Raw genomic sequence first — 25993 nt, 5'->3', positions numbered from 1 at the left:
CGGCACCGCGCCGCCCCGCAGCGCCCGCGGGGGCGGGCCGCGGCCGCGCAGCGCCGCGCAGCAGCGCCTCCTCCTCCTCCTCCTCCTCCTCCTCCCCCCCCCTCCTCCTTCTCCTCCCTCCCGCAGCTCCGCAAGGAAAAGCCGGCAGCGGCGGCGCTCGCTGCTAGAGCGGCGGTGCGCTGCGATCGGAGACGGGCTGCCCCAGCGCCTCCTCCTTCTTTTTTTTTATTTTAAATTTTTTAATTTTTATTTGTAATTACTGTTATTGTTACCAGTTGTCTGGCGGCGGGCGCTGCCCCGGGGATGGGGCGCCGCGGTGCCCGAGGAGCGCTGGGCGGCGAGCGAGCGGCGTCCCGGGGCGCGCTGTGAGCCGCGGAGGGCGCGGGCGGCCCCGCCGGCAGCAGCAGGTACCGGGCCGGGCTCGGGGCGGGGAGGGGGCGCAAACGGGGGTGGGGGGTGTCCCCGCTCCCGAGGCTGGACGCGGCCGAGCGGAGCCCGGGGGCTGCAGGGCAGCGGCTCCCGTCCCCTCGCCGCTGCCGCCGGCCGCGGGGGCTGTGCGGTGACAGGTCTTTGAGGAGGGGACAGGGGCTGCTGCCGGGCTTCTTGTGTGAGGCTGTGGGGCTGGGAATGCGGAGGAAGCCTGAGCCGTGGGTGTGCGCTGAGGGATGTGAAAAGCTGCGCGGGGGAACTGGGTTAATGTTTTCCCATAGCGCGGGGAAGTGCTCAGCCTGGTTTCCATCAAAAAAAAAAGTCTCAGCGTTTCCTCAGGTCTTTTTCAATTTCCAGTGAGCTTTTATGGTATTACTGGTTGGAGGAAAGCTTAGACCCTCTTAAGTTTTCTTTTCAGCCTCTGGCTCATTCCCAAGAACTGATGCAAACATATTACGCACTGGCATTGCACTTCAGTTTACCTTTGACTGGCCTGGTTACAAAAGGTCATCCTAATCCTGTGACTGACCTTTCCATTGCTGCGGTAACTGAGCATTCTGCTGCCTCTCATTCAAAGTTTCAAAAAGCTTTCTGGAAACTGTGTGTGTGCGTTTGCATGCGTGTGGCCATTCTGCCTTTGCACCCTTTCAAACATCTCCCTGGAAAGAGCTGAATGTATTTTCAGTGTAATTTCTGTGTTCATTAACCTGGCCATCCATTCAGTCACACTCATCTTAATTACCGTGTTTGAGCTGCTGTCACACAGCTGGAGCCCAGGGCAGGGGACATACTCCCAAACAGAAACATTATCTTCATCTTCTCCAGTGGCTAATTAGGTTTCACAAACATCCCTCTCCTGAGTAAACACGAGTGGGAGCGTACCCAAACAGGAGGCTTGAGGAAGGTGTCTTTCCTGGAAGATTTCTGTGTTCCCTGCCCAGCCATCTCTGAGATCTTCACACACCAAGAAGAGATACAGTGTGGTCCAGTTTATTGTTCAAAAACCACGTAGATGTGGTGCTTAGAGGCACGGGTTAGTGGTGGGCTTGGCAGTCCTGGGTTAGCAGTTGGACTTGATCATCTGAAAGGTCTTTTCCAACCTAAATGATTTTATGATTCTGTGATTGTGGCCAGACTCGAGGAAGGTATTCGCTGGGATGGGTTAGAAGCTCTGCTTTATAACCATAATGGGCAAACATGACAGATTGTTCCACACTTAACTAAGCGTGGGTGGGTATATATCACACAGTGGGAGTCTAAAGGCAGCAAAATCTACTTTTTCTTCCATAAATTCAGCATTTTCTCAGCCAGTAACTAAATCACTAGGACAGTCACTTAAGATGTCTGCTGCTTGCAAGCACAGATAAACACTTGTGCAATGTGGACTTGTAAAATCCCAACATCCACAACCCCATGCTGGTTTAACTTTTGATGTCCAAGCAGCACTTTCTTGATAAGGTGTGGGCTTTGGGGGGTTTGGATTTTTGTTTTTCTTTTCAAGAAGCAACAGGTTGAATTCCTTTCCAGGATCCTGTCTAAGGAACAGAACAATTAGCTTTTCTGTGTCTCTGCTCTTCTCTGGAATGACAGTACAGTTATATCTTAGAAGTTTTTCTGTAGCAGAATTAATATTTCTTAAACACTTGGGAATGCGCAAGGAGAGAACTGTGGTTTGTGAAGGAGCATCCCTAAGTGAGAAGGCTGCTTTACCTCCTTGTGGTCTCAAGGCACATGACCATTTCATTCACCTGTATCACAGAACAGACATTCAGACTAAGAGGGTACAAGGCACAGCCTCAAAACTCACAGCAGCACGTTCACACACCATGCAGGGTTACCTTTTGCTCTTTGATATTTTTAAACCTGAGCAAGCAGAAAGGTAATTCCAGACAAAGCATGCTGTTGCAAAAGGTCCGGTTCTGGGGAAAGCTGCCTGCCTTGCTTCCCCGCTGGGAAGAAGTGGGAATGAAAACTAAAGGCAGCATTGGCTTTTCCCAAAAAAGGGATGGCTGGTCTGGCTTTTTTTTTTTTTTTTTTTTTTCCCCCTCAATGCTATACATGTGGCACTGACAAGCTGCTCATGGACAACCCACTTACTGGGGTAGTTTTCATGAGTCGAGCTAAGCTGCAAGCAGTGGGGAGATAGGGAGCTTGTGCCTGTGGCCGTTCAGCCAGCACAGAGCATCAGCTGAAAGCAGGGAGGGAGGGAAGTGAGGAGAGCGATGCCTGAACGCATGCTTCTGGTACTGGCTTGTTAGAGAGGGCTGGGACATGAATTAGTATTGGATAGGGGCTTGTTGCATTGCTTCCAAGCCTTGTGGTTCCTGAATGACTCTTGGATAACACAATGGGAAGAAAACTCGTTATTTTCCTGCTTTGCAGGAGCTCGGAGGTTACTGTTTTGTTCACTCAGCTTCCAGTGCTCGCTGCTCTTCTGCCAGGGAGGCTGTTAAAGAAGTTTCTCAGCAGACATTTTCAAAATTAATCAGCAGGAGCATGCACTGACTATTTTTTTCCTCACCAGTTTTGCACAGATTGTCTCACTGACTCCGAGATGTGCTTGCCCTTTTAGAAGGCAGAGAGAAAGAATTGGGCCCACCGTGAATTTAAAATAAAATTTAAAGTCTTTTGACAGCAGAAGCAGTTTTGCTCTGGGGAACTTCACAAACTGTGGTGGCTCTACTTCGGATGTGCGACAGTGTAAATGAGAATTTAATTTCCTCCCTGTAGCAAAGTTGCCAGCATCTTTGTTTCCCTCGCTGTCCTGCAGACAATTAAATTTTACCGGAGCAAGACAGGAGGGCAGTCTGTGTGCAAAGGAGCTGGGCAGCTGGAGGAGGAATGGCAGGATGGGCTTTGCCAACTCCCTGTGAGAGGGCTGGAAGAAGAGTAGCAGTGGGAGCCAACCCTAGATGCAATAAACTGGAACATATTATATCTCTCTGGCTAACGTCAGGAATGGTTTAGCTGAGGCTGGGAAGCCACGGCTGTCCTTCCCTGCATACCCCATATCAAAGCAGAAATTGCGTCTTTTCCTGGCCACAGCTGCTGAGCAGCTTTGTGTCTGCTCCTGGGTGCAAATGTTGCTCATGCCCTCGCTTACCTGCAGCCGGGTGGGTTGTGTGGCTGGGCTAGGACAGGCTTATTCCTGCCCCGTCCCATCTTCCAAAGCTGGTGCTCTGACCCCTCTCCAGGCAGGCATTTCAAGGGGAAAGAAAGCAGCAGGTACTACGTAATCCTTTCTGGGAGTTGGTTTTACCCCCACTTGGCAACCTAGAGACAGCTGCCATGCTAAAACCTGGTCGAGCCTCCTCCAGCAGGCGAGCACTGCTTGTTTGCTTCCCAGAGCACCTTGAGCTCTTGTTTTACTGCAAGCGGGCAGTAGTTTCATCTCAGCTTTCACAGAATCATAGAATGGGTTGGGTTGGGAAGGACCTTTAAAGGTCATCTAGTCCAGCCCTCCTGCATGAGCAGGGACATCTCCAACGAGATCAGGTTGCTCAGTGTCCTGTTGAACTTGACCTTGACTGTTTCAGGGATGGGGCATCTACCACCTCTCTGGGCCACCTGTTCCAGTGTTTCACCACCCTCATCATAAAAAATGTCTTTGTTATATCTAGTCTGAATCTGTCCTGTTTTAGTTAAAAACAATTATTCCTCCTCTCACTACAGGTACAGATTTAGATTCAGTCCCCTGAGTTTTGGCTCTCCGACTCTAGCTTTGAAATATCTTTGCTGCTGGGTCTGGTGCTGTTGGGAAGAAAGAGGATCCCCCCCCCTCCCTGGCCACATCCAGGTTAATTAGGGAGTGGGAACCTTGAGCAAGGCTCCAGGAACTGCCTGTATCCCAGCCCTGATCAAAAAACAGGTCCCAGTACTCAACTGGGAGGTGCAGAGAAGACCAGGTCCCTTGGGTGTTTGTGAATTGTTTTCTGGCAGCCACAAGCACAGGCCATGCCTTGGTCTTTGTATCCAGGCTCTGCACCCAGTGGCCTCAATAAGAAGCAAGTCCTCTAAGCATGACGCAAGAACTAACTGATTTTTTTTCCCTAGAGTTCTCTTTTTCTGCTGTGTTTTTATGTTACAAGGGTATCCTGTAATTTTTACTCCCCAACCACACAAAAGAAATGATGTATTAGCACAGAAGTATGTGAGCATCTTTCTTCTTCTCAATGGAAGGAACAAATTGAAGCTGACAGTTCCCTGGAACCAGCGCAACACATGAAGTAGTCACAATAATACATTTTATCTTCTAGCCCTTTTAAAGCATCAGAAGCTCTCCAGTCTCTGATGCCTCCAGTAAGCTGACCTTGGCTGGCAGAGCCAGCCACCTCATTACTGCTGTCCCAGTGCTCACACCCTGCCCTCTCTCCCAGCCCTCAAACTGCCCGATTAGCTGCAGCAGCTAGAGCTTCCCAGGTCAGGCAGCCTGCTGGTAATCATTCAGTGACACCAGATCTGCTTCAAATAATCCCTTCCGCAAGGAACCATTATTATTATTTTTTTTTAATTCAAAAAACAAATTTAGCTGCAACACCCAGGGATTTGTCAGACTTGACTTCGTCCTGAAAACATCACCATCGGGGAAACTTTAAGCCATCAAAAAAGCTTTGCAGGAGAGAAAATCTATCTAGTCATCACTGAGTTTCTGGTTTTAGCAGGTGCCTTCACCTCTACAAAAGACCAGGCTAGACCGACCCTACCATTACTATTTAAACCTGTCTATTGGAGCTGACCAAAGGAAGGAACCCATTTACAGTGAAATCTGTCAGAGACAGGCAAATAAGCACCTGCAAAGAGCTGCAGGAGGTCCGTGTTTCAGCAGAGGGGGCAAGGTTGAACACCACAACTTCCTTTCTCCTTCCCCAAATTATCATCTCACTGTCAGAGCAGCCAAACCAGCTTGATTTGTCCCTCAGTGAGGTGTCTTTCTTCTTTGTCGAATTTATCTTGCACTTGCTGCAAGACTGAGGCAAAACAGAGGCCAAAAACATGGTCTGTAGTGAATGTACCCCTTGAAGATGCCTCAGAAACCTTGGGGAGTGGGGCTTGTGCTTGGGACAGAGATGGTGGCATGGGTCTGTGGTACTGCCTCAGGAAGGCAGGGTGGTTGATGTAGCTCTGTATTCGAAGTCTGATGTGTTTTCTAACCATATAGCATGAGGGAAAGGGCCTTTTCCGCAATTAAACAGCTTGACATCCTCTGTTGATGTTTAGTTTAAAAATGTTTGCTTTTAAAACCTTAATTGTGGTACAGAGGTAGAGAAGTATGCTACAGCTTTGTGCAGTAACATCCCCACAAATAGTCTTTGGCTGGAGACTTCCCTGGGTACAGAGACACCTTTTTCTCCACTCCTCCCTGCAAGTATCCCTGGATTGTGGTAGCAACAGCTATCCCTCTGCACTTTCCCAACCATACAAGCATGTCTGTGGGTGGTGATGCTGTTGAAAAAATGCCACTGCTCAATTAAGTGTATAATGTATCAAGTCCTGCATGACTGACTGCCCTTTCCTTGTCTTGTTCAGTACATCCGCAAAACACCATTTTGTTAGTTCTGGGTTTTCACACAGAGATCATTGTGGGGTAGGAAGCAATTGGCTATGATGTGCTTTTTGAACCATAAGGCTTTTTCCTGAATTCCGTGTAACACGCTCAGGCCACGTCTATTTAGACCTACACAAAATCTTATGAATAAGAATAGACGGTCGCTGAAGTAAACAGAGGTAAACCTTTAGTTTATTATATGTTCACATTAATACAGCCAAGAGCTGGAAATGCTAAGATGTCTATGCTACACAAAACCAAACTGAAGCCATATTAAAAATGCTAAGACTTTAGCTGAGGCTGGAGAATAATCAGCTTAAAATTCTGCCTGCATATTCTATGGTTTTGCTTTCTTTGAAATCAGAGGGAGATGTTGCCATCAGCTCCCTAGATGGCAGCTGGACCACAGAGCCTTGTTTCCATGCACGCAGGTGCTTCACTGGAAACGCTGGCAATATATTTGACTTCCCTGCCCTACGCTGAAAGCAGCAGCTCCTTGAAGGTTAGGTGGCTTTTCATCTGCAATTATCCAGCAAGGAGTTGCTTTTTTTCCCATTCTTTCCTGGCTCTACCCTTAAAAAGAAAATAATCCTCCTTCTTCCTGGTAGAGAAGGCAGCACTGGTAGATCCAGTGTAACAGCTCCTATGTAGGCATACACTGAATGCTGTATGCATGATTTCTCCAGCCACTGTATTTCTCACGGGCATGTTGTGCTGCGACCAGGTGAGGAAGACAATTGCTTCCATTGGCAGAAGTACAAAATAGTTTTCCATCACATAAAATCATTATATCCTCCTTTTCCTATACCCAGAATGATGGTCCATTACTATGATGTGAATTGGAAAATGCAGAAATCTCAACAGAGAAGGAAAGGAGAAAAGAGTGGGAGGGCAGCAGAGGACAAGCTACAGGGTCATTCCTATAAGCTTGTCATTAACCTGTGATGGCCCTGATGGGCTTTTCCTTTAAATGGCAGACTGTGGAAAAGCAGGGCTGTGCTGAGATGCGTGCTGCCTTAATTTGTGCAATGGAAGGTTATGCAAGATAATTACCTTGTAGTTCAGTGACAACACACGCTGTCAGATCTGTTCAATCCACAGTGGGTTTATCCATAGTGTCTCTGTGTCTAAAAGACTCAAGTGGTAACTAATCCTGTAGCATGGCTGGAGCATATGACGTTTTAAACTCAAGATTTCTTTTTTTAATGTCCACTACAGATTAAATTTACCAATTTAACCTGGCTAAATCTACTTCCCATACATTTAAGGGTTTCTTCAGGTTGCATTGGCTGTGTCCGTGACAGTAAATGATGGGAATTTGGGATTGTTCTCAGGCATTAATGACAACAGTCACAGACCAGCTTGTATCTGTGCATTAAACCCCCTTGTCCTCCAAAAGAATGAAGAATGTGAAGACTGCTTTGGGAATAGTCCTTGGCCCATGCTGCTTCCCAAACCATGCCCAGTAGCTGTGTGGGAGAGCGCTAACTGGATGAAGCCAGATCTGTGCCAGCAGTTGCTCAGTGTAACCTCCTTTGCCCCAAGGAGCAGAAAGCCCTTGCAGATTCCAGAGGGAACAGCTTTTCTATACGGAGAATCACAGAATCATAGAATGGTTTGTGTTGGAAGGGACCTTTAAAGTTCATCCAGTCCAACCCCCCTGCAATGAGCAGGGACGTCTTCAACTAGATCAGGTTGCTCAGAGCCTCGTCCACCTGATCTTGAATGTCAGGGTCCTTTAATGATCCTGGCTAGAGAAGATGGTGGTGGTTCGGGGGAAGTTTAGGCTGTTTGGTGGTGTTAGATATGCACTGCTGTCTCCTATACCTTTAAGAGTTTTTAAAGATGAAAATACTTCAGCTAGAAGAAGAATAACCTCTGCCACAGCTTTAAATAAAAGTTGTAAAACTCATGTATGAAAGATCTTCTCTAGCACAAGTTTCAAGGTTTGGATTTAAATGAACCGAAGCCAAGAGACAAGAGTTATATCAGAGCGCACAGTCTCTCTTGATTGAGCATGAACAGTGCTGTACAGTGATGTACTAGAAAAGAGCTTCAGACACATGCTATAGCCAAATATAAGTGAAGTAACACAGGACTTTTATGGCAATGCTCTTGAAATGGCCACACTTGTGAGGTGTCAAAAAGATTAAATAAATCCATTGCTACAATGCTCGTATATGGACAAGAACATCCAGCTTTAAAGATCTTCTGTCCTAAAACATGTAGTGATGTATCTTCAACTAGATTTTAGTGAGCTATGTGCCATTAATACACCCCTCAAAATAGAAAGATCATATAAATATCCAAGGCGTTTTAAGTCACCCTAATCCCAAGTATTTAAAGAGGAGCAGCAAAGCATTTGTATCTCATTAGAGACTGAAAGGGTTTGACAACAATGATGTTTTACTTTCCTTTCAGGGATGAAAAGCCTGTTTTATTTGTTTAATTTAGCTCACTCATGCTTATATTAGAGCATACCTGGAGTGGATACCAAGTACAGCTAAAGTTTGTCTCTCTTGGCTGAAGAGAAACAAATAACCTCTGGAGCAGCCCGCTGGTTATCTAAACCAACCTACACAAGTTTACTTGATGCGTTTACTTTCCAGCAGTTGCAAAGAGGTAGTATCCTAAGCTTGCTGTCCTTGCCTATGCTGCTGCCATCTGCATTAAATGAGGGTTGTAAACAGCAGAAATATTGGTGCAAAGTAATAAAAGAAAGAGCACTCTTAAGGATGATTTTATATTAAACACTGCTGGATCGCTGCTTTTCTCTCCTGCCAGTGAGAAGGTTTTTATGTTCATCACTTACAGTCTGAGAAAGCGAAGCCACTCTACTGCTTACACTTGACATACAAATTTAGGTCACTGCTCAGAGTCATCATGGATTTTGCCAAAATACTCCGACTAGAGTTGCATCTATTGACATCAGGGAGGATTTACCCGACCTGTTCTCAGGTCTTACTCATGGACTCATCCAAATGTCCCTGTTGGTCGGTAAGGGACAAGGGAAACCACCAGCACCACCCATGGTTTCCTAGGCCTCCCCTGCTGCTAATGCTTGCAAAAGTGCAGAGTAGGTTGATTGCTTTGTATGATCTGAGCTGAGAAATTGCAATTCCTTCCATCACATGTGGTCAGCCGGGCAGTGTTCAGCAGCATATGCCAAAAGAGGCAGAGAAGTAGTCAGGCTGGCTGCTGCTAGACAGACTAATTCCCACAGCCTGTTTTGCATCCTGTTAGTCTTACTACTTCTCACAAGATCGCTCCTTGTAGTTGATCTCCTAATATAGGGATACATAACAGAGTAGCACCAAGCTCTCCACCTTTACTACTACATAGCACTGCCGAAATGACAGTGCAATCCACTACACGTGCAGGTCACTTGCACTGAACCACTGTTTACGGATTTGGTGGAAGCGGGTTTAAAGCACGGGAAGATCGTTCTCAGTTGTTTTGCAGAAATTATCTTTCTGTAGATTATTTGTTGGCACTTGAATGGCAGGGGGGCTTTGTTTTTAATTAAATCTTTAATTTACATAAAGAATAATCAGTGATGAGTAGAATTGGAGTTGACTTCTAATCAAAGATAATTCTGCATACCAGGGTGGGTTTGAAATGAATGAACGTCAAATCTAATTAGACAGCCAGATTCTGATCCCTCAGCCACACTAATACATACTGTAACAGACCAAATCTTCCTTATCTACACTGATGCCAGCTGAATATGATTGCTCTGTGTTTCTAGCGTGGTAAGGGAATGGCGTTGGGGAGGGCACCGCACAGGCTCGTGCGCACGCTCTTTCCAGCTGCCAGCGCAAAACAAATGTTGGAACTGGAAAAAAAGGAGGTCAGCTACCACGAACCCATCTGTCACGTGCAGGAGCCATTTAGGATCAAATGTATTTTCCTCAAGTTTATGACAGTGAAATCACTCGCGTTTCCCTCTCCTTATCTTTTTGGCATGTGCTCTACCGAGGGTACGGAGTGATGCTGTAGGGGCTTCTCTGAGGGGAGGTTAAGCAGCTGGAAGGGCCATTCGTGGCTCACCGGCAGAGGAAACGGAGCATGTACCCAGAGCTCTGGTGAAAGGGTAGCTACAAAAGAGGCAGGAAGAAAGCTAACTGTGGTGCAAGACTTCTGGGGTGCTGCTTTTACCTTAGCCACCACCAGTCATTATTTCTGTGCTAGCGGGGTGACAAGAGTTAGCCAAAGGCATGGCTTACAGTAAAAATAAAATATGAAGTTAAAAGTCCCCACGCTGACTTTGGCACCTAGGCTGGTGTGAAAGGCAACCGATGCTTCCTGAATTTATGGAGCTATATTGCAGTGGGAGTATCAGGCATCAGGTCCTATACATTTACAGCTACATATTCTTTAACTTTTTTTTTTTTTTTTTTTTTTTTTGCTATTGACCTGGATTTTTAGCTTTTTCCTTACTGTTACTATTGCTTTTTGCTTTATGTACTTCATCCAGTTTGGGTAGGAGGAACAGAACAAACAGCATGAGCTATTCCAGATGGCAGACAATTTGTGTTTCTGCTCAGGGTGTCTAGTGATGAGCTAGCAAATACTGTAGCATTTAAGTTGAAAATGTCCTTACATACAACATAAAATATGTTTTTACGGAAATGAGACCATAAAGTACAAGTCTTGCTATTAGTATCAAGTCTTGGGAATAATATTATTTGAAACAAAAGCTAAAATTTGGTACCAAAATACCCAAAGCTAACATTTTCGTTTATTAGAAACAGGTAACTGTGCCTTGTGCTCACTCACAGGGATTTCTGCATGACAAAGTAAAGCTCCCAGCTATGGGCTTAAGTAGAGTGATAAAAGATGCATGAGTTGCATAAATACTTCTTTGTGCATTGTAAAAACTGAATCCACCCAAACTGAAGGTATTGGAAAACAACTAATAAAAGAAAGAATCACTGCAGGTGTTACTGATGCAGATAAATCCACCAGCAAAAAGGGAGAACAAACCTTCAGAGAGATCCTGCTGGATAGTTGGTGGTGAGGCTTGGATGTCCATGGCTGGGGAAGAGACCCATCCCAGCCTGCCAGTGAGCTGCAGTGGGTTAAAATGGGATTCTTGCTGCTGGAAGAGATAGGGCAGAAGTTTGCCTCCCTGTGCTGGCAGGAATACATGGCTACCAATGGGACCTGGGTGCTCCCAAATCTCCCATTTGAAGGATAGGGAGCCATCTCTGCTGCAGCTCCTTCTCTGTGCGTTACTACTCTCGGTAGCCATGCTGGTAAGCCCACGTCGCTCTCTTTCTGTACGCTAAAATTAACGTTTGAAGCTCACAGATCTGTTGGCCTTTCACTGGCTGATGAAGGCTTGGGAAGTGTGCTTGTCAGTATAGCCATATGCTGCTATTTAGGAATATCTCATAGCCTTGGACTTTGATGGAACAAATGCACATGATTATGTTCTGGCAACCAAGAATAGTTCTTCAGATGGAGCTCACATGTCTGTACAACTCTGGCAAGTGCTACCCTGCGTGAGGAAGGACCAGCCCAATCACTGGGAGCATAAAACGTGCCATGAAAGTCATAATTCATGTAATCCAATGGCCAATGGAAGATAGTCTTTTACGGGTGCTTCCAGGAGATCCCATCCCACAGAAATACTCCTGACACATCCAGGAATTATAAGCCTGTGCACTAATGCCTAAGAGCTTTTGTCCTGAAAGTGTAAAAACCTTGTGCAATAATTACATCTCTTGTGAAAGTTTTTATAATGCTCCTGAGCACTCCTACCCATATATTATTGTCAAATTTTTATATTAGAAAACCATCCACAAGAATGTCCGCATTTTCATCCAAGATGCATACCTCTGTGCCTTCTAGGAGTCTAGGGAACATGGAAACCATAAATTCCAGGTGGTTATTTGGGCTACTGGCCATGCTGGCTTCGTATTGCCAGGGTGATTCAATTAAGTCAGAAGAAAGCAGTTGGAAAATAAGTATTAGAAATGACTAGACTTAAGGCTACAAAAGCAAGCGACACCAGCTGAAGGTGTACTGAATGAGCTTAGCATTGAACTGAGCCTGTATAGGTCTAGGATTGAGTTGTGCTCTTTGGATTTACGAGTAAGTAAAAAGCAGAAAGTATTGGCTGGCTGGGAGAGGGACATGACTTCTAGGGCACAATCAGTTTCTTCCCTTGCTGGATTTATTCTTTTGTAGATGCACACTCCTAAATGTGATCTTACTGCAATTACAAGCTTTTACCTTTGTAAGCTGGTCAGCTAGTCTGATAAGCAGAACATAGACCTTGACATAGATGAGAGAGGAATGTATTCTTTTCTTTCATTGTTCAAGAAGATACTGGTTCATTTGTTAGACACACCCCAGCTTTACAAGTAAGAAGTGTTCCTAGCATGCAAACCAGGATCACTTGACTTCAGTAGCCAGGCACTTGCATCTGTTTAGTGGACTCCCTCAGCTTACCTTAACCTAAATAATTATCATCAGTTTTTAATGGACAGCCTACAGACCACAGATCAGCAGAAGGAACAACATACAAACCATCTCACTGTAGGGACCGCAGCTCCTTAGATCCAGAATGGACCTTGAAATGTGTGTCGCACGAAAATGTAATACAGGAACAAAGGATTATCAAGATTTCTTTCAGACATTGAGTCCTACTCCACATTCCCATTTAATCAAGCATTATCCATAATCCCAAGTGTCCTCAAAGCCTCTACTCCATGAACCCCCAGCTGCAGACAGCTCCCTAACACCCTACAGCAAAGCCTAGACCCAGAGCCATAACCGTAGCTACTACAAGGAGAGAACAGGAGGAATCAAGGCCACCATCACTACTGTTACATTTATTGCAGCTTTACGGTCGCTAGCGCATGTAGCAAAACCAGCTTCCCCTTGTCATGCGGTGAACAAAAAATATCATCTCCAGATTGGTCATGGGGAAAAAGCAAACAGAAAAGGACTGTGCAAAAGTCAGTCTAGGTTTAGCAAACGTGATTCTGACTGAATTTCACCCCTCTTAACTTGGACTGAAGTCCATGCTGTTTATCAAATATTTTGACATTATGGGAGGTGGAAGTCCATGCTGAGGGTGATGAAGAGAGGCCAGCCCTGTGAGCGTGATGGGCTCAATGGTCCCTTCCCCTCTCATTAGCTCAGGCTCAGCTGTTTTCCCGTTTCCAGACTGAAAGAAGAGCTGAGAGAGGGGGCTTTTATTTCCCCAGGGACAGAGACATCATCAGTTATCTGCCATTCCCTGCTACAAGCTGTCAGTGAATAGGGCAGGGAAAGAGTACTGATAGTATTTCACTTTATCCCTCACTTACTGATGGGCTCATCATTCAACTGCCATGCACTTAGCACAGGCAGTACTAATTATATCAATTATGCTTCTACACAGCACATGCTTATATTAGCCGTAAGCAGACTGGTGACTTTTGAAAATGAAACATCAGTGGTTCATTAGCTATGCAGATTAAAAAAAGTAAGCATGCTCATTGCATCCACTGCTGAGGTGGATCACTCCAATCTCAAACACATTTAATACCATTTTAGATGTGCAATATGCTTTATATTGAGAGCAAAATTTATACTGTATCTAGAAGACAGTAGTATTATACCACATAACTACTAAACGCAGACTTAGAAACTTGATTGCTACATTGGAATAGCACCAAAATCCCCTTAGTGGTGTTCATCCGTAGGGATGTCAGTCAGGTCAGCAAGAGATCTGGGTAAGTCCTTGTGGGCTGAGCCTTAGTGAAATTATACTAGTGACTACATCTGTATGTATAATCAGAATACAACTGTATTATTAAATTCAGCAGTAGGTTTATTTAGTTGATAGCAGAGGCCTGTGAATAGTTTAAGATGCGGGAAAACAAATCCCCCTCTACAAAGTATATTACAACAATGTAGCAAATACTCATCACTCAAAGTATAGTTGCTAGATGTAGGTATCTTAAATAATCCATTGATGTGCCTGTATGCAGCCACTGTTGATGTGAATCTGGGCTAAGGGGCTGCTGCTGCTAGGCAGAGTCGGTGTGATTTTTGTGAGGTCAGTTGGAAGTATCTGAGATGTCAGCAACACAAGTTTAAATCTTAGGAACAGATTGTGTTTGTACAGTAGAGTCAACCTCTAATCTGAAAAATTGAAAAGTAACTGAACAGAACTGGGAGATTTCATCAGTTCTGACTCTGTTACCTCCTTTTATCACAGTTTTCTTCTGTACAGAAATTAAACATACATTAATCAGCAAGATTATAATATAGATAGAGAGCACAAGCCTATCTGGGCTCTGAGTTTTGACCATTTTATGCAAAAGTAAAGCAAAAGTAGCTCAAAGCAGGTCTTCAATTTGCATTTCAACTGCACTTCTTCCACATTTCCTTCTGGTATCTTGAGGAAAGTGTGAGCTACTAAAGCATTGCAAAGCTATCTGAGAGCTTGAGCAAAATAAAGAAAATAAATCAGTAAATTCCTTTTCCAAATATCTTAATTTTTTTAATTTCCCCAAAGGAGAAGAAAACAGAAATACTTCCAGTGTGTCTGCACACTGTCACAGGTGGACACAAACATTTTGTTCACAGAGAAACCCATTCATCCTTCATTCACATTAATGCAGAAAATACTCACTGTGTGAAAGATGCTAGCATTTTGACAAGAGTTTTGAATCTAAAGTAATCACATTTTTATAGCCAATGTGGTCATGATTAGCACTCAGCTTCAAGTTTGGTTTTATTCCTCTCATTTTTTGAGGAATGGCTGATGTTTACGCAGTTAGTCTCCTCTGACTGTCAGCGTTGTTTGTCTTCTACCCTCCTAGGTCTCCAGATGCTGTCAGGGGGTGTGTTAATCATCCTGTCAAATGATGCAAGTGGTGAACACTTGTAAGGGATCTTCTGCTCCTTGGCACTCTGGACCCAACTTTTAATGCTAATCTCATATGCAAATGGGAGCATACAGCATGCAGCCTGTCTTAAGGTTATTTGCAAAACCAAAGGGAACTTAACCATGCAGACCCCTGATAGCAGTTGGGTGGTTTGTGCTTTGTCTCTCAGGAGCTGGTTCTCAGTGAGGTTTGAACCATCAGATATCAGCTGGCGTGGGTGGATGCTGTAGCATCTACAGAGATTTGAGGTTTGACCCTGGCAGCTGCAAAGTGGCTTCTACCAAGTGCTGGGTACCAGCAAACCTGAGCAGCGCTCAGCCCTGCAGAAGTGTGATGAGAGCCTTAAGGAGCTAGGTGCGAGTATAGTGCCAAATTGGGACTTTCATTGACCAAAGACTCAAATATCTCCAGCTGTGCCTGGAGCCTGTTTATCCCTGTATAAGTTAGCCAAAGATCATCCTCACTGCAGTTTCTCCTGACCCTGCAAGGAGCAGCTGATCCCGATCCCCCTGCTCCCACCCTCTCCCTTTCCCTGCCTCTCCTGGCCATGGGTTTCTGCCCAGCACAGGTGCTTATGGCCCTGACCAGCCCAAGATCAGCATCTCTGTCCCAGGGGTTTATCCTTGCTTGGTTAAACTGGCTCAGCCCTGAGCTGGACACGATGCACCTGGGCTCAGCAGGGACACGGACAGTGGAGCACCTTACCTGTTGCCCACAGCAGAGGAGAAAACTGGCCTTAACTGCATCCCGGGTGGTATCTCTGAGGGCTGCCCTGTCTCAAGGGGCAGCTCTCACTTCTGAAACAGAGAGATCTGTGCTGGTTTGGTTGTGCAATAGAGAAAACTTCACATTGCCAGTAGTGCTGGCAATGCTGGGACTGGAAGAAGTATTTCTGGAAGAGCTCCTGCAGAAATATTCCTGACAAAGCAGCTCCTCGGGCAATGCAGTCCTCTCCATGGAGAAGCAGTAGCTCGCCATGGCACATACCACCACCTCAAAGAGTATTTGCCCAGCTTAGCACTACAAATAAAATACAACTGGACGGCACACAATGTTTCCCCACATATTTGTTTTCTCCAGTGAGTGTTTGCCATGCAGGCACCACCTAGCTCTGGTGCTTATCTTTAATAAATATATTTTATTGTGAAGGTTTGCATTGCAAATTTGTGGCCTTCACAAGTGGCTCCTTTTTTGGACACTTGTGATCATTCCCTGTCTATGGGGATGAGAGGGTGGTTTACGCTGGCTGTCACCCCCTCGGCCCCATAGGTTGCAGTTTGACAGAGCATGAGCTCCATCACCTGCAGGCAGCTCCAGCCCCTGCCACGCCATCCCGCCTTGGCACCCAACTCACCCCTCAGCCCAGCTGTTGGAGTGAAATGACATGGGGGTATGGGGCATGGGGCGTGCTGGGTCCAGCTTTTAAAATAAATGGGGGAAAATACTACCAAAAAAATCTCTTTTTCACTTTTTGTCACATTATTTTTTAGCTGGCCTAGTTTCTCAATCCATTTCACAGCACAACAGTGTTAGCAGCCATGCTAACACCCCAGGAAGGAAGGAGGTGGTGAAAGGATGGACGCTGCGGGATGGGGGAGCTGGTCCCTGGCAGCACCCACTGACCAGTGCCCTCTTCCTTAGCATCCCCCTTCTCCTCCCACTCCCTGCCCTGCTGCCTGGCCTCAGCTGGCTGTGGCATTCCTCAGACAGCTCAGTGAGGCCATTCATCTCACCAGACCAGCACAAATCTGAAAATTTGAACAGAAGAGCCTGCTTCATTGTCTGATGAGGGCAAGCGTCAGGGTGGAGATGAGGAAAACAGTACATCAAGGAGGAGGGGAAGAGGAAGGCATCCCCCTTTGCCCCCATGGCAGCAGCAAGCTGATGGAGTTGCTGTCAGCTGTGGCATTTGTTTGCTATTTCTTTGTGGGTAGGTTGCAATCAGCTTAGTTTGGTGCAGATGCTGAGCTGGGCATTGGGAATGAGCACACATACAAAGCAAGGGGTTTCCTCCCAGTGTGATAAGCGCCCCCCCCCCCCCCCCCAGACACATGAAATGCAGAGCATATGGTGCCTGAAGCTTGTTTACTCATCTCTTGTCATGGTAGAGAGCATCCCTCTCTCATCTCGGCATGCCGTAGCTGTGCGTACACCCACTGTGTCTTCCTTCTCAGCAGCCAGGCGGGAACAGCCATGGGGGAAATGGGCAAGGATCAAAAGGGAGCTGCAGGACTTGATCCATGCTGAATGAATACTCTTTATTTTATGATACGTACACAACCAACACTCCGCTAGCCTCTAAGAGCTCTGCACAATCCCAAAATAATCTCTGGGACACCCTGATATAGCAGATGGGGACACCAGGGCTGGGGGAGAAACATGCCAGGCATGGCAGCTTCACGCTGAAGCTTCTGGTTTCTAGTCCCACATCCATGCCTCTCTGTGTCTCTGGCACATTTTCAGTAGACCCTGGGCCATAAGTTTGAAGTTAAGATAGGACCATTGTATCTCTGAGGTGTGATGATTTGGCAACACAAACGGGTTCGTGCCCCCTCATGGGGTTCAGTTACCCCTTTCCATGACTGATAGACACCAGGCAGCCCCAGCCTCACTGCCTGCTTCTCACGCTCCATCGTCACTGACCTGCTTTCTGTTGTTTTTCAGGAATATCTTCCAGGCTTCCTGAAATCATGTCAATAGGATCACACTCATTCTCTCCAGGAGGTCCTAATGGGATTATCAGAAGCCAGTCCTTCGCTGGCTTCAGCGGGCTTCAGGAGAGACGCTCCAGGCAAGTGCCATGCTCTGTAAGGGGAAATTCCAAATCGGGCCCTAAAGGAACCCTGGGGTTTAAGGGGTGAAGGTGGAGAAGAAGCGAGAGAGTACTTACTGCCTTCTCTCTGACTTGCCGAAGAAAGCCTTCTAGGCTAAAATATCTCCATATATCATTTCTATAACTAAGCTGGTACCCTCTGCCTTAGGTACCAAGTGCCTGTTTACTTCTCCCCCATTAATGCAGGGCTTCCTCACATGCCTCAGAGCTGTGAGAGAATTTCAGAGAATCATTTTAATTTACTAACTTGTGCAGTGATCTTTTCAACATGTGAAATGCACAGGAAAATGATGCACTTCACACCGCCCCCAGTTTAAGACCATTGCTACCTAAAAGACAGTCTTCTCTTTGCCTTGCTGCTGTGAATTCAAAACAACCCCGTTTCCCTTGCAGGGCAGCCTTCATGTCCATGAAACAGGGCAGAACTTGGCTGCAGAGCCTTTCCTGGCACCGCCTGTTCGCTAGACAGGACTTAGGGCTTTGTGTTGAGCAAGTCATCCACTCCCTGATGCCCCCAGAGGCTACTTTACAATTAATTGTAACTTGTTCAAAGTCTCCAGGTGCCAGACCACCGGTTAGAAATTGAGGAGGAATGACAGGCAAAGGAAAGGTTGCCTCCCATTGCCAGCGCAAGCCAGCGGTGGTTGTTAGATGCTGACCTACCCCCAGGAGAGCCACCGAAGAGGCATCTATATGCAGCACAACTATCCTCCCTTTGCTATACAAAGCTGCCTACGGGCCATGCTCAAGACCAGCAGCATGATGCTGTCCTCCAGACACTCTCCTAACCAAGCCCCAATCTTGCTTAGGAGCCCTCAGGTTTTACTTCTAAGATTATCTGGGCTTCCCTTTGCTTTTAGCACCTGGATATACCTCAGCCCTTTTACAGCTGTGGCTACACAATGTGAGGCAAGGGAAGGGATGGTGTAAGGCAGAGAAACATCTGAGGACCCTCAGACTCAGCCTGGTGTTTCCAACCAGCATTTGTATCTCGGCAAGGCGACTGGCACATCAAAAGCTGACAGCACATGTCCCAGGCTGCTCAGACCTCTTAACCTGTAAACAAATGCAGTCCTTTAACTGGGAGACAGAGAAGCAGATTCGTTTCTGCTAGCAGAGATAACATCAGAAGATTTCTTCAAGCTATGCTCCTTTGAGATCATTATGATTTATAGGGATTTCCTCCTCTTTGATGTTGATTTTGCAGGTGTAACTCCTTTATTGAAAATTCCTCTGCACTCAAGAAGCCCCAAGCAAAGGTGAAGAAAATGCATAACCTGGGCCATAAGAACAGCACCACGCCCAAAGAGCCCCAGCCGAAAAGGATGGAGGAGGTCTATCGAGCCCTGAAGAATGGCTTGGAGTAAGAGCCTTTATCCTGTTTGTTGATTGAAACTTTCTGTGACATTTTAGAGCCTAGAGAAACATATCACAGGAATGGGGATCCTTAATTGTACGAGAGGAGCATATGCCTCTTGGAGCCTGCATTGTAGCATTTAAGATCTGAAATATTTGTACGGGAAACAGGAGTACAGGGAACAGAATCTCATTTCCACTCAAATTGCTAGGAAACCTCCCAAAGGCTTAGATTTCAACATTAGATTTTATTTTTTTTTTCCCTCTGAATTTCCTAGAGTCCTCTCAGAGGGTTGTATCACCTTTAAGATAACATCCCAGATGATAAGAGGGCTGTTACGGGCCAGATACAAGGGCAGCATCTGGCAGCGACTGGAAGGCACCAGCCCATAAACTAAGCAGCAGATTAGCTTACTTGACACTGGTTGTCCAGTGTAAGGAGAACCTGGAGCTCCTATACACAGCTAAATAAGTGGCTCCTTTTTATTCCCAAAAAGGCAGCAGGGAGCTGCTTTTAGGGCAGATCGACATAAACGAGTTTTTGCCCGAGAATGCATCCAGTGAGGAAAGCCGTTTGTTGGGCAGATTTTCTTTTAGGATGGTCAGCAGCCAGCTCAGTATGTGCTGCAGAGCTCAGGCATCCCTTCTCTGGTTTGTGTTTACAGTGAGTATCTGGAAGTTCACCAGACAGAGCTGGACAAGTTGACTACTCAGTTAAAAGACATGAAAAGAAACTCACGCCTGGTACGTGTCACGCTTTTTCATCGTGCACAGTAACCTTTTTGAGGTACTGGAGCAGCTGCAGGGTGGGAGAGGGATACAGGGGGTTTGTGCTGATGCTCTTCTTCCCTTCCAGCCCTGGTCTTGTTGGTGATTTCTATTGATTGACAAACATTATTTTCTCTTCGTGCTGTTATGTTGCAAAATTAATCACAGTTTCTTGTTTTCTCTTGCAGGGAGTCCTGTACGATTTAGATAAGGTACGTTACTCCCTTTGACACTGCTTTTGCTAGGGAGCATTAGTATCCATATGGTGTACGTAGCTGGCATGGGAAACCACTCTCAGCCAGATCTACTAGCCAGGCCAACACTGTTGAGGGAGAGGCTACTGACAATTTGCCCTTGCAAAGGAAGAATTCCCACTCCCCTCTTCTTCCCGGGGGCTGTGGTATTGCCCGGCACCCCCGCCAGCCAGCTGTGCTTACTAACTCAGCATCACACTTACCCCATCAGCCCTTTCCCCGGGCCTGTGGAGGCACGCTGGCCCTGGGACAGGCACAGGGGAGGAGACAGACCCCTGCCGGGGAGGAGAGAGGCGGAGGGGTGAGACCTCCTATACCTTTCAGCTGCCAGCCGTTACATCCATCGCCTTGTGCAACATCACCCTGCCAGCTCCAGGCGGTGAGGGGCTGGCAGGGGCATGCCAGCGGGGTCTGTGGGAGCCAGGTCAAACCCTGGCTCATCCCTCCTCCTGCCAGTTCTGGGGAACAAAAAAATGGAACTATTTTTCCCTGCAGAAAATCTTGAGTGAAAGAAAAGAAAAGTTTTCCAAAACTTTTCCAGAGCAAGTCTGGCTTTTTTTTCAGTCAAAATGCCAAGCTTGGTTTTGCTGTCAAAAACAATTTTCTAAGGAAGAGAATGGATTTTGAAATGCTAAACCAAATACATTTTAATACAGGTTTTCAAAGCACTGAAAATACTCTGTTTTGGGCTAAAAAAGCTCTGATCTTCACCCACCCCCACCCCCACCCCTTTTTGAAGAATTCAAAAAACTAGGAAAATCCCATGAAAGGAAAACTCTTTTTTTGTTTAAAAATATATTAGGTACAGAAGTCAGTGGACTCCATTGTCAGCAGCAGGTTAATGGTAGTTAATGGTAGTAAGGCGGGAGAGCTGATTCCAAATTCATGGGCAACAAACCCCTGTGTGTTTTAGGGAGGAGTTTCCCAGATTCATGGGGACTCACAGAGCTAGTGTGGCAGTGTCTTACTGATTTATTTAAATGTGCCTCACCCTCTGCCTCTTCCTTTCCTGCAGCAAATCAAAGCAGTCGAAAGATACATGAGAAGGCTGGAGTTCCACATTAGCAAGGTAATGAGCACTCCTATCATCTTTCTTCTGCATCTGCTCCTGCGTTATTAGGAAAACAAACCCTTGGCCTCCTGCTACTCCTCCACTCTGGGGAGGCTGCCTTGATGAAGCCTCTCCCAGATTCAGTATTTTTACTGCAATGGGCTGGTGGTCAGAGCCAAAGAAAGGGTTCCCATAGGGTTTGTAGCCCCCAAGGTCCAGCCGTGCCCCAAGACACTCCTGCCCGCTTTTAGGTACAGAGAGAACATAGGGTCAGACACTTGCTGGGAAAAATCTCGCTCACTGCATGCTTATTTTTAAACTGTAGGTAGAAAGAGTGTTACATCTGAAAGTAATTTAATTCGGCAGTTGTCTCTACTGTACGCAGCAGCTAGATTGGATTTATTCCTGGATTTCACTGCTAACGCTTCTGCTGCGCGGTTTGAGGCCCACATCCACTTGATTACATCGGTGAGAATATTCAGTAGAGGTACTTGTGATTTATACTGATACATTTTAGAGCTGGACAAAATCCATGGCATGTATTCTCTTACTTATAAACATATCTGCTAGCAATTAGTTGCTTTTCTGAGCCTGACAAACGAATGAATTATTTTTGATGGATTAAATGTCTTTTGAGAGTCATTTGAAAAACATTCACGCAGCTTGAAGTGCTCCAATTATGACAACCCATCCAAACCTTTTAATTTCAGTCTTCTCTTGCTCTTGGAGCCAAAAAAATAAAAGAAATCATAAGGTGATAGACTGAAATTTCATTCCCCAAAACACCTTCCCTCTTGCTGGCAACATGAATGGCAAAATTAGTGCTTAAAGAACATTTCCATTCAAGTACTTCCCACTCCAGCCTTCTCAGAGCTAATGGTTTCTGGGCTTATAATAGGATTGAAAAACACGAAATGCAAGAGGTGTTGTTGGTCGGTATTGCTCCAGCTTGCTGAGTACATGAGTTCACGTTCCGTAACCCACAGCAACAGAGACAAAAGGAACCGAGCTGTGCTGTGGTAAAGCTTACGGGCTTGGGCAGGTAAAGAGGGATCTTTGTTTCTAATAATAAAGAAGGTCTTTTTCAGCAGTACCGAATCAGGGCCACAGCGATGCCTTCTGCCCTCTGCCTGCCGCTGCTCTGCAGAGGAAGCAAAGTGAGCAAAATGGGATGTGCAGCAGCAGACCCCATGTTTTTAGGGGGGCAGATGAGTGTGCCCTGGCCATTCTCACACGGGTAGGGGCAGGGCATCAACCCCGCGCTAATGCACCACCCTGGTGGCAGAAGTAAATACCGACTGACAGCTATTTATATAGTAGCTGTCTTTAGCTTGCTGACTTGCAAGAGAAATAGGAGTGGATATGACTTCCTATAAAAAAGCCTAAGAAGCTTTTTCTGTAACTTTGAAATGGCAAAATGCTACCTGTGTCTCTGTTAGCCTTTGCTGAACTCTTTCACTTTGCAAAGCAGTCCCTATCTTCTTTAAGGATCTAAGTCAGAGGCTTTGGCTACTGGATATCCAAGCTAGCCTTGTAAAAGTCAACCTAAGGCTTTGAAGCCACCAGGAAGACCGTTCCCATTCCAAACAAATAAGCAACAGCACTTTTTGTTAGAGGTTAAGTAGGCTTGGAAAATGGGATTTGGAATACGCCTGGATTGTCACATCAGGCTCATTTCTAATGCAGCAACACAAAATTGTAGACTAAGGAAGCCAAGGCACTGGATGCTTTCATAGAGAGAAATTCTGCTGTGAAAATCCAGTACTGAGCAACAAGCATGATGGGGCACAGGGCAATCGTTTGATGTCAGAGATAACAAGGTAAAAAGCAAACATCATCCTATCTTAGCAGGGATATTAGAAGCAGAGGGAAGAGACAGCTTCTTCTATTCCTTTCCTTCTCCCCATTCTGATAAAGTCAAGTTAGAAAACTTAAATCTCCTGTATCTGGAAGATTAAGTTTATATAAATATATATCACTATATATAGCTAGTGTGTATATATATACACCAGCTATACCACTGTAGACTCCTACTGAACATCTCAGAGTAAATATATACATTCAGTGCAGGGATTAGAGGGAAAGGGAAATCAAAACACAAGATGCCTGTAAACCTATTGCACACTGAAGGTGAGACTTTAACCAGTATGTGACTAGGTTTTGTAGAACTTCCAGAGTGCTTATGAAATGTTGGGCACCTAAGTCATGCCAAAGGAGTTTAAGGTAGCTAGGAATTATGTGAGTGCCTGGGAGGCTGAAGTTCAAAATATTTTCTTAATTTGACATTAGCTGATTCTAAGCCCTTTACTTGTGCTGATACTGGCTATGACTCCCAGTTTCTGGAGGACGGGCAGTGAGAATTAAAAAAAAATCACTCCCTGCTTCCAGTACTACCTATTAGTCAAATATTGCAACAGCTTCAATCTACGGCTGATGTTAGCAATACAGAAAGCATTCCTGGCCCTGTTAAATGTGCCATTTAATGTGTCCAGTCCCATTTGGCAGTGTGGATGTTGCAGCTGCCTTTAAAAGAGCTCTTCCACAGTGATATATTTGAGAAGGTTGCTGCATGCTTGCCCTACTGCTACAATTATACATAGCCCAGGCAAGGGAGGGGAAAGGGAGTAGCAATGGTTAAAGGCGTGCAGGGCAAGCAGGTGAATTGCTGGCAGCATCTAGTGTTGCTGTAAAGAGACTTTCACAGTGGAAGTTATTTTTATCTTGTGCTTCTTTTTCATAGACTGTAACAGTATCACGGCTTCATTTGCTCAGCCCATCCATTGGATCTAACAGCTTGGCTGAGCTTCCTTGTAATGCCAATGACTTTGTCAGGTTTTCTGGTTTTTTTCAATACACCTTCCTTGTTCCCACTAGGTGGATGAGCTTTATGAAGCCTATTGTATCCAAAGACGTCTCTGTGATGGTGCCAGCAAAATGAAGCAAGCCTTTGCAATGTCTCCTGCCAGCAAAGCAGCTCGAGAGAGTTTAACCGAGATCAACAGGAGTTACAAGGAGTACACAGAGGTACATCCTCATCAGTTTAAACATCTTTTCACTCTCACACCATTTGAAGGCCGTGGGAACTTTGCCAGTGATTGTAGGGAAAATTTCATCCAGATAAAGGATTTAAAAACAAACTCAGCAAAGAAGAATTATTATTTATTTTTTTGACTTCAGGTAGATACCTGATGACTTACAAGGACAGGTTACCTGGGCCCAAAGAGTTCCTTGAAATAAGGTTTATGCTCTGTGAGAGCAGGGTTAAACATGAGAACTGCTGCACAAGAAAAAAGTGTACATCTGTCCCAAACCTACTTATATTCAACTACCTCCTTCCTACCCACAGATTTTGGGTTGGCAGGTTGGCTGGAACCCTTGTGTATAAAGACATCTGTTGCATCCCATCTTGTTTTACTTGCTGTGATCAACATTTTGTTAAACAGGCAGTAGATGAGCAAGGGTCTACTAGTGTTACAAACATCCCAGCACACAAGCTGTGACAGTCTTCCTAAATCCAAAGGAAGAACTGGACAGGGTCCAGTACCCATCTCCCACAGTCTTTTTTGTTAATGTAGTCCACGTTTCGTGAAAGATTAAATCCTGCTGGGAGCCACTTTGGCACGGAGCTGCTGCTGGCACATGTCCTAGCTGGAAAGGACTGGGACAGTGACCAGGTTACGTTTCAAGGGCCACAACTACCCTCTGCCAACGGGAGGATTAGAGCGCAACAGAAGAAGAGCATGGGGTTACATTCAGCTTCGGTGCAAGCAGGCATAGCTCAGCTGCCATTTTTAGGGCAAGACCCAGCTAAGCAGCACGGATGGCTCTGGCAGATTGATTTTTATTGCAAAATATCTTTCATTTGCATAACAGAATCTTTCCTTCCAAACACACCTTAAAAAAAAAAAAAGAGAAAAAAAGGCAGAAAAAGGGTTTGACCTCACTGTTCTCTTTTCCACCACAGAACATGTGTACCATAGAAGCAGAGCTAGAAAACCTATTGGGGGAGTTTTCCATCAAGATGAAAGGTAATTGCCTTTTCACCTTTCCCTTCTTTCTCCCAACAGCAGCAGTCACTGTGCATGTTAGCAAGGGTATCAAGACATGCTGGGGTGACATGCATTTATGGTAGGTGTAGCTTTCCCTCACCACACGCATTGCTGAGCCTTCAAACCCCCAACTTACATTCCTGCCCACTGGAAAGGATCACAGAATCAGGAACATCAAAGCTTACTGAGAGACTGTCTGAGATGATGCTTCTTGTTTTCAAGGCTAATTACCTCTCTCAAACACTCCTCCCAACAGCCAGAGCAATTCAGTTTTGAAGGCTGCTGTACCTTTTGCCTCTATTTCCATAATTCTTTAAGAAGATGACTGGGAAATTATGTGAATGCCCATGGAGCTGAAGTTCAAAACACTTTCCTAATTTGACATCAGCTTTTTCTAAGTCCTTTACTTTTACTGATTCTGACTACTATTTTTGAAGAAATGTAAAAAAGCAAAGAGCTGGGGGTAGTTTACCATTTAAACACCTAGATAGCTCAGTGATGGCATTCATCTTTACATTGTATTCCTTGTCTTTATGACAGGGGATTTTATGGGTTTGAATACAATGGAATCAGTTTTACCTGAAACCTCAGTGAATCACCAGGTATTGCTAATGCTGTTATCCCTTTAAGACTCAATGTCTTAAAGAAGAGATTGTGGGGGCATACCTTTTTTGGATCTTCAATCACTGGCATGACAATAGTTCTATAAAACAAAATCAGCATCTAAATATTCATGCACTCTCAATTATTCACTTGAAATCTTGCTATTTAAAAAATCCACAGTATTGCTTGTAGAGTTTTTAGAGCTCATAAATAT

At 45.4% G+C, this 25993-nt stretch overlaps 1 protein-coding gene across 8 annotated transcripts in view; it reads left to right on the top strand.

Moving 5' to 3' along the window:
* RIPOR2 (RHO family interacting cell polarization regulator 2) overlaps positions 1–25993 on the top strand; it is a 74690-nt gene that overhangs the window by 16723 nt on the left and 31974 nt on the right. For 7 of the 8 annotated variants that reach the window (XM_037382352.1, XM_037382347.1, XM_037382348.1 and 4 more), the window contains exons 2-8: positions 17530–17656; positions 18906–19061; positions 19720–19798; positions 20011–20034; positions 21092–21145; positions 24002–24151; positions 25092–25155. In XM_037382352.1, coding sequence (XP_037238249.1) covers positions 17530–17656; positions 18906–19061; positions 19720–19798; positions 20011–20034; positions 21092–21145; positions 24002–24151; positions 25092–25155 — 654 coding nt within the window. Of the gene's footprint in view, positions 1–151; positions 408–17529; positions 17657–18905; positions 19062–19719; positions 19799–20010; positions 20035–21091; positions 21146–24001; positions 24152–25091; positions 25156–25993 lie in introns of those variants that run through there. The other variant, XM_037382346.1, reaches the window with a different exon arrangement.

The sequence above is a fragment of the Falco rusticolus genome, chromosome 3 (genome assembly GCF_015220075.1).
Source record: "Falco rusticolus isolate bFalRus1 chromosome 3, bFalRus1.pri, whole genome shotgun sequence".
Taxonomy (NCBI): Eukaryota; Metazoa; Chordata; class Aves; order Falconiformes; family Falconidae; genus Falco; species Falco rusticolus.
This window is presented reverse-complemented; position numbering and strand designations above follow the sequence as displayed.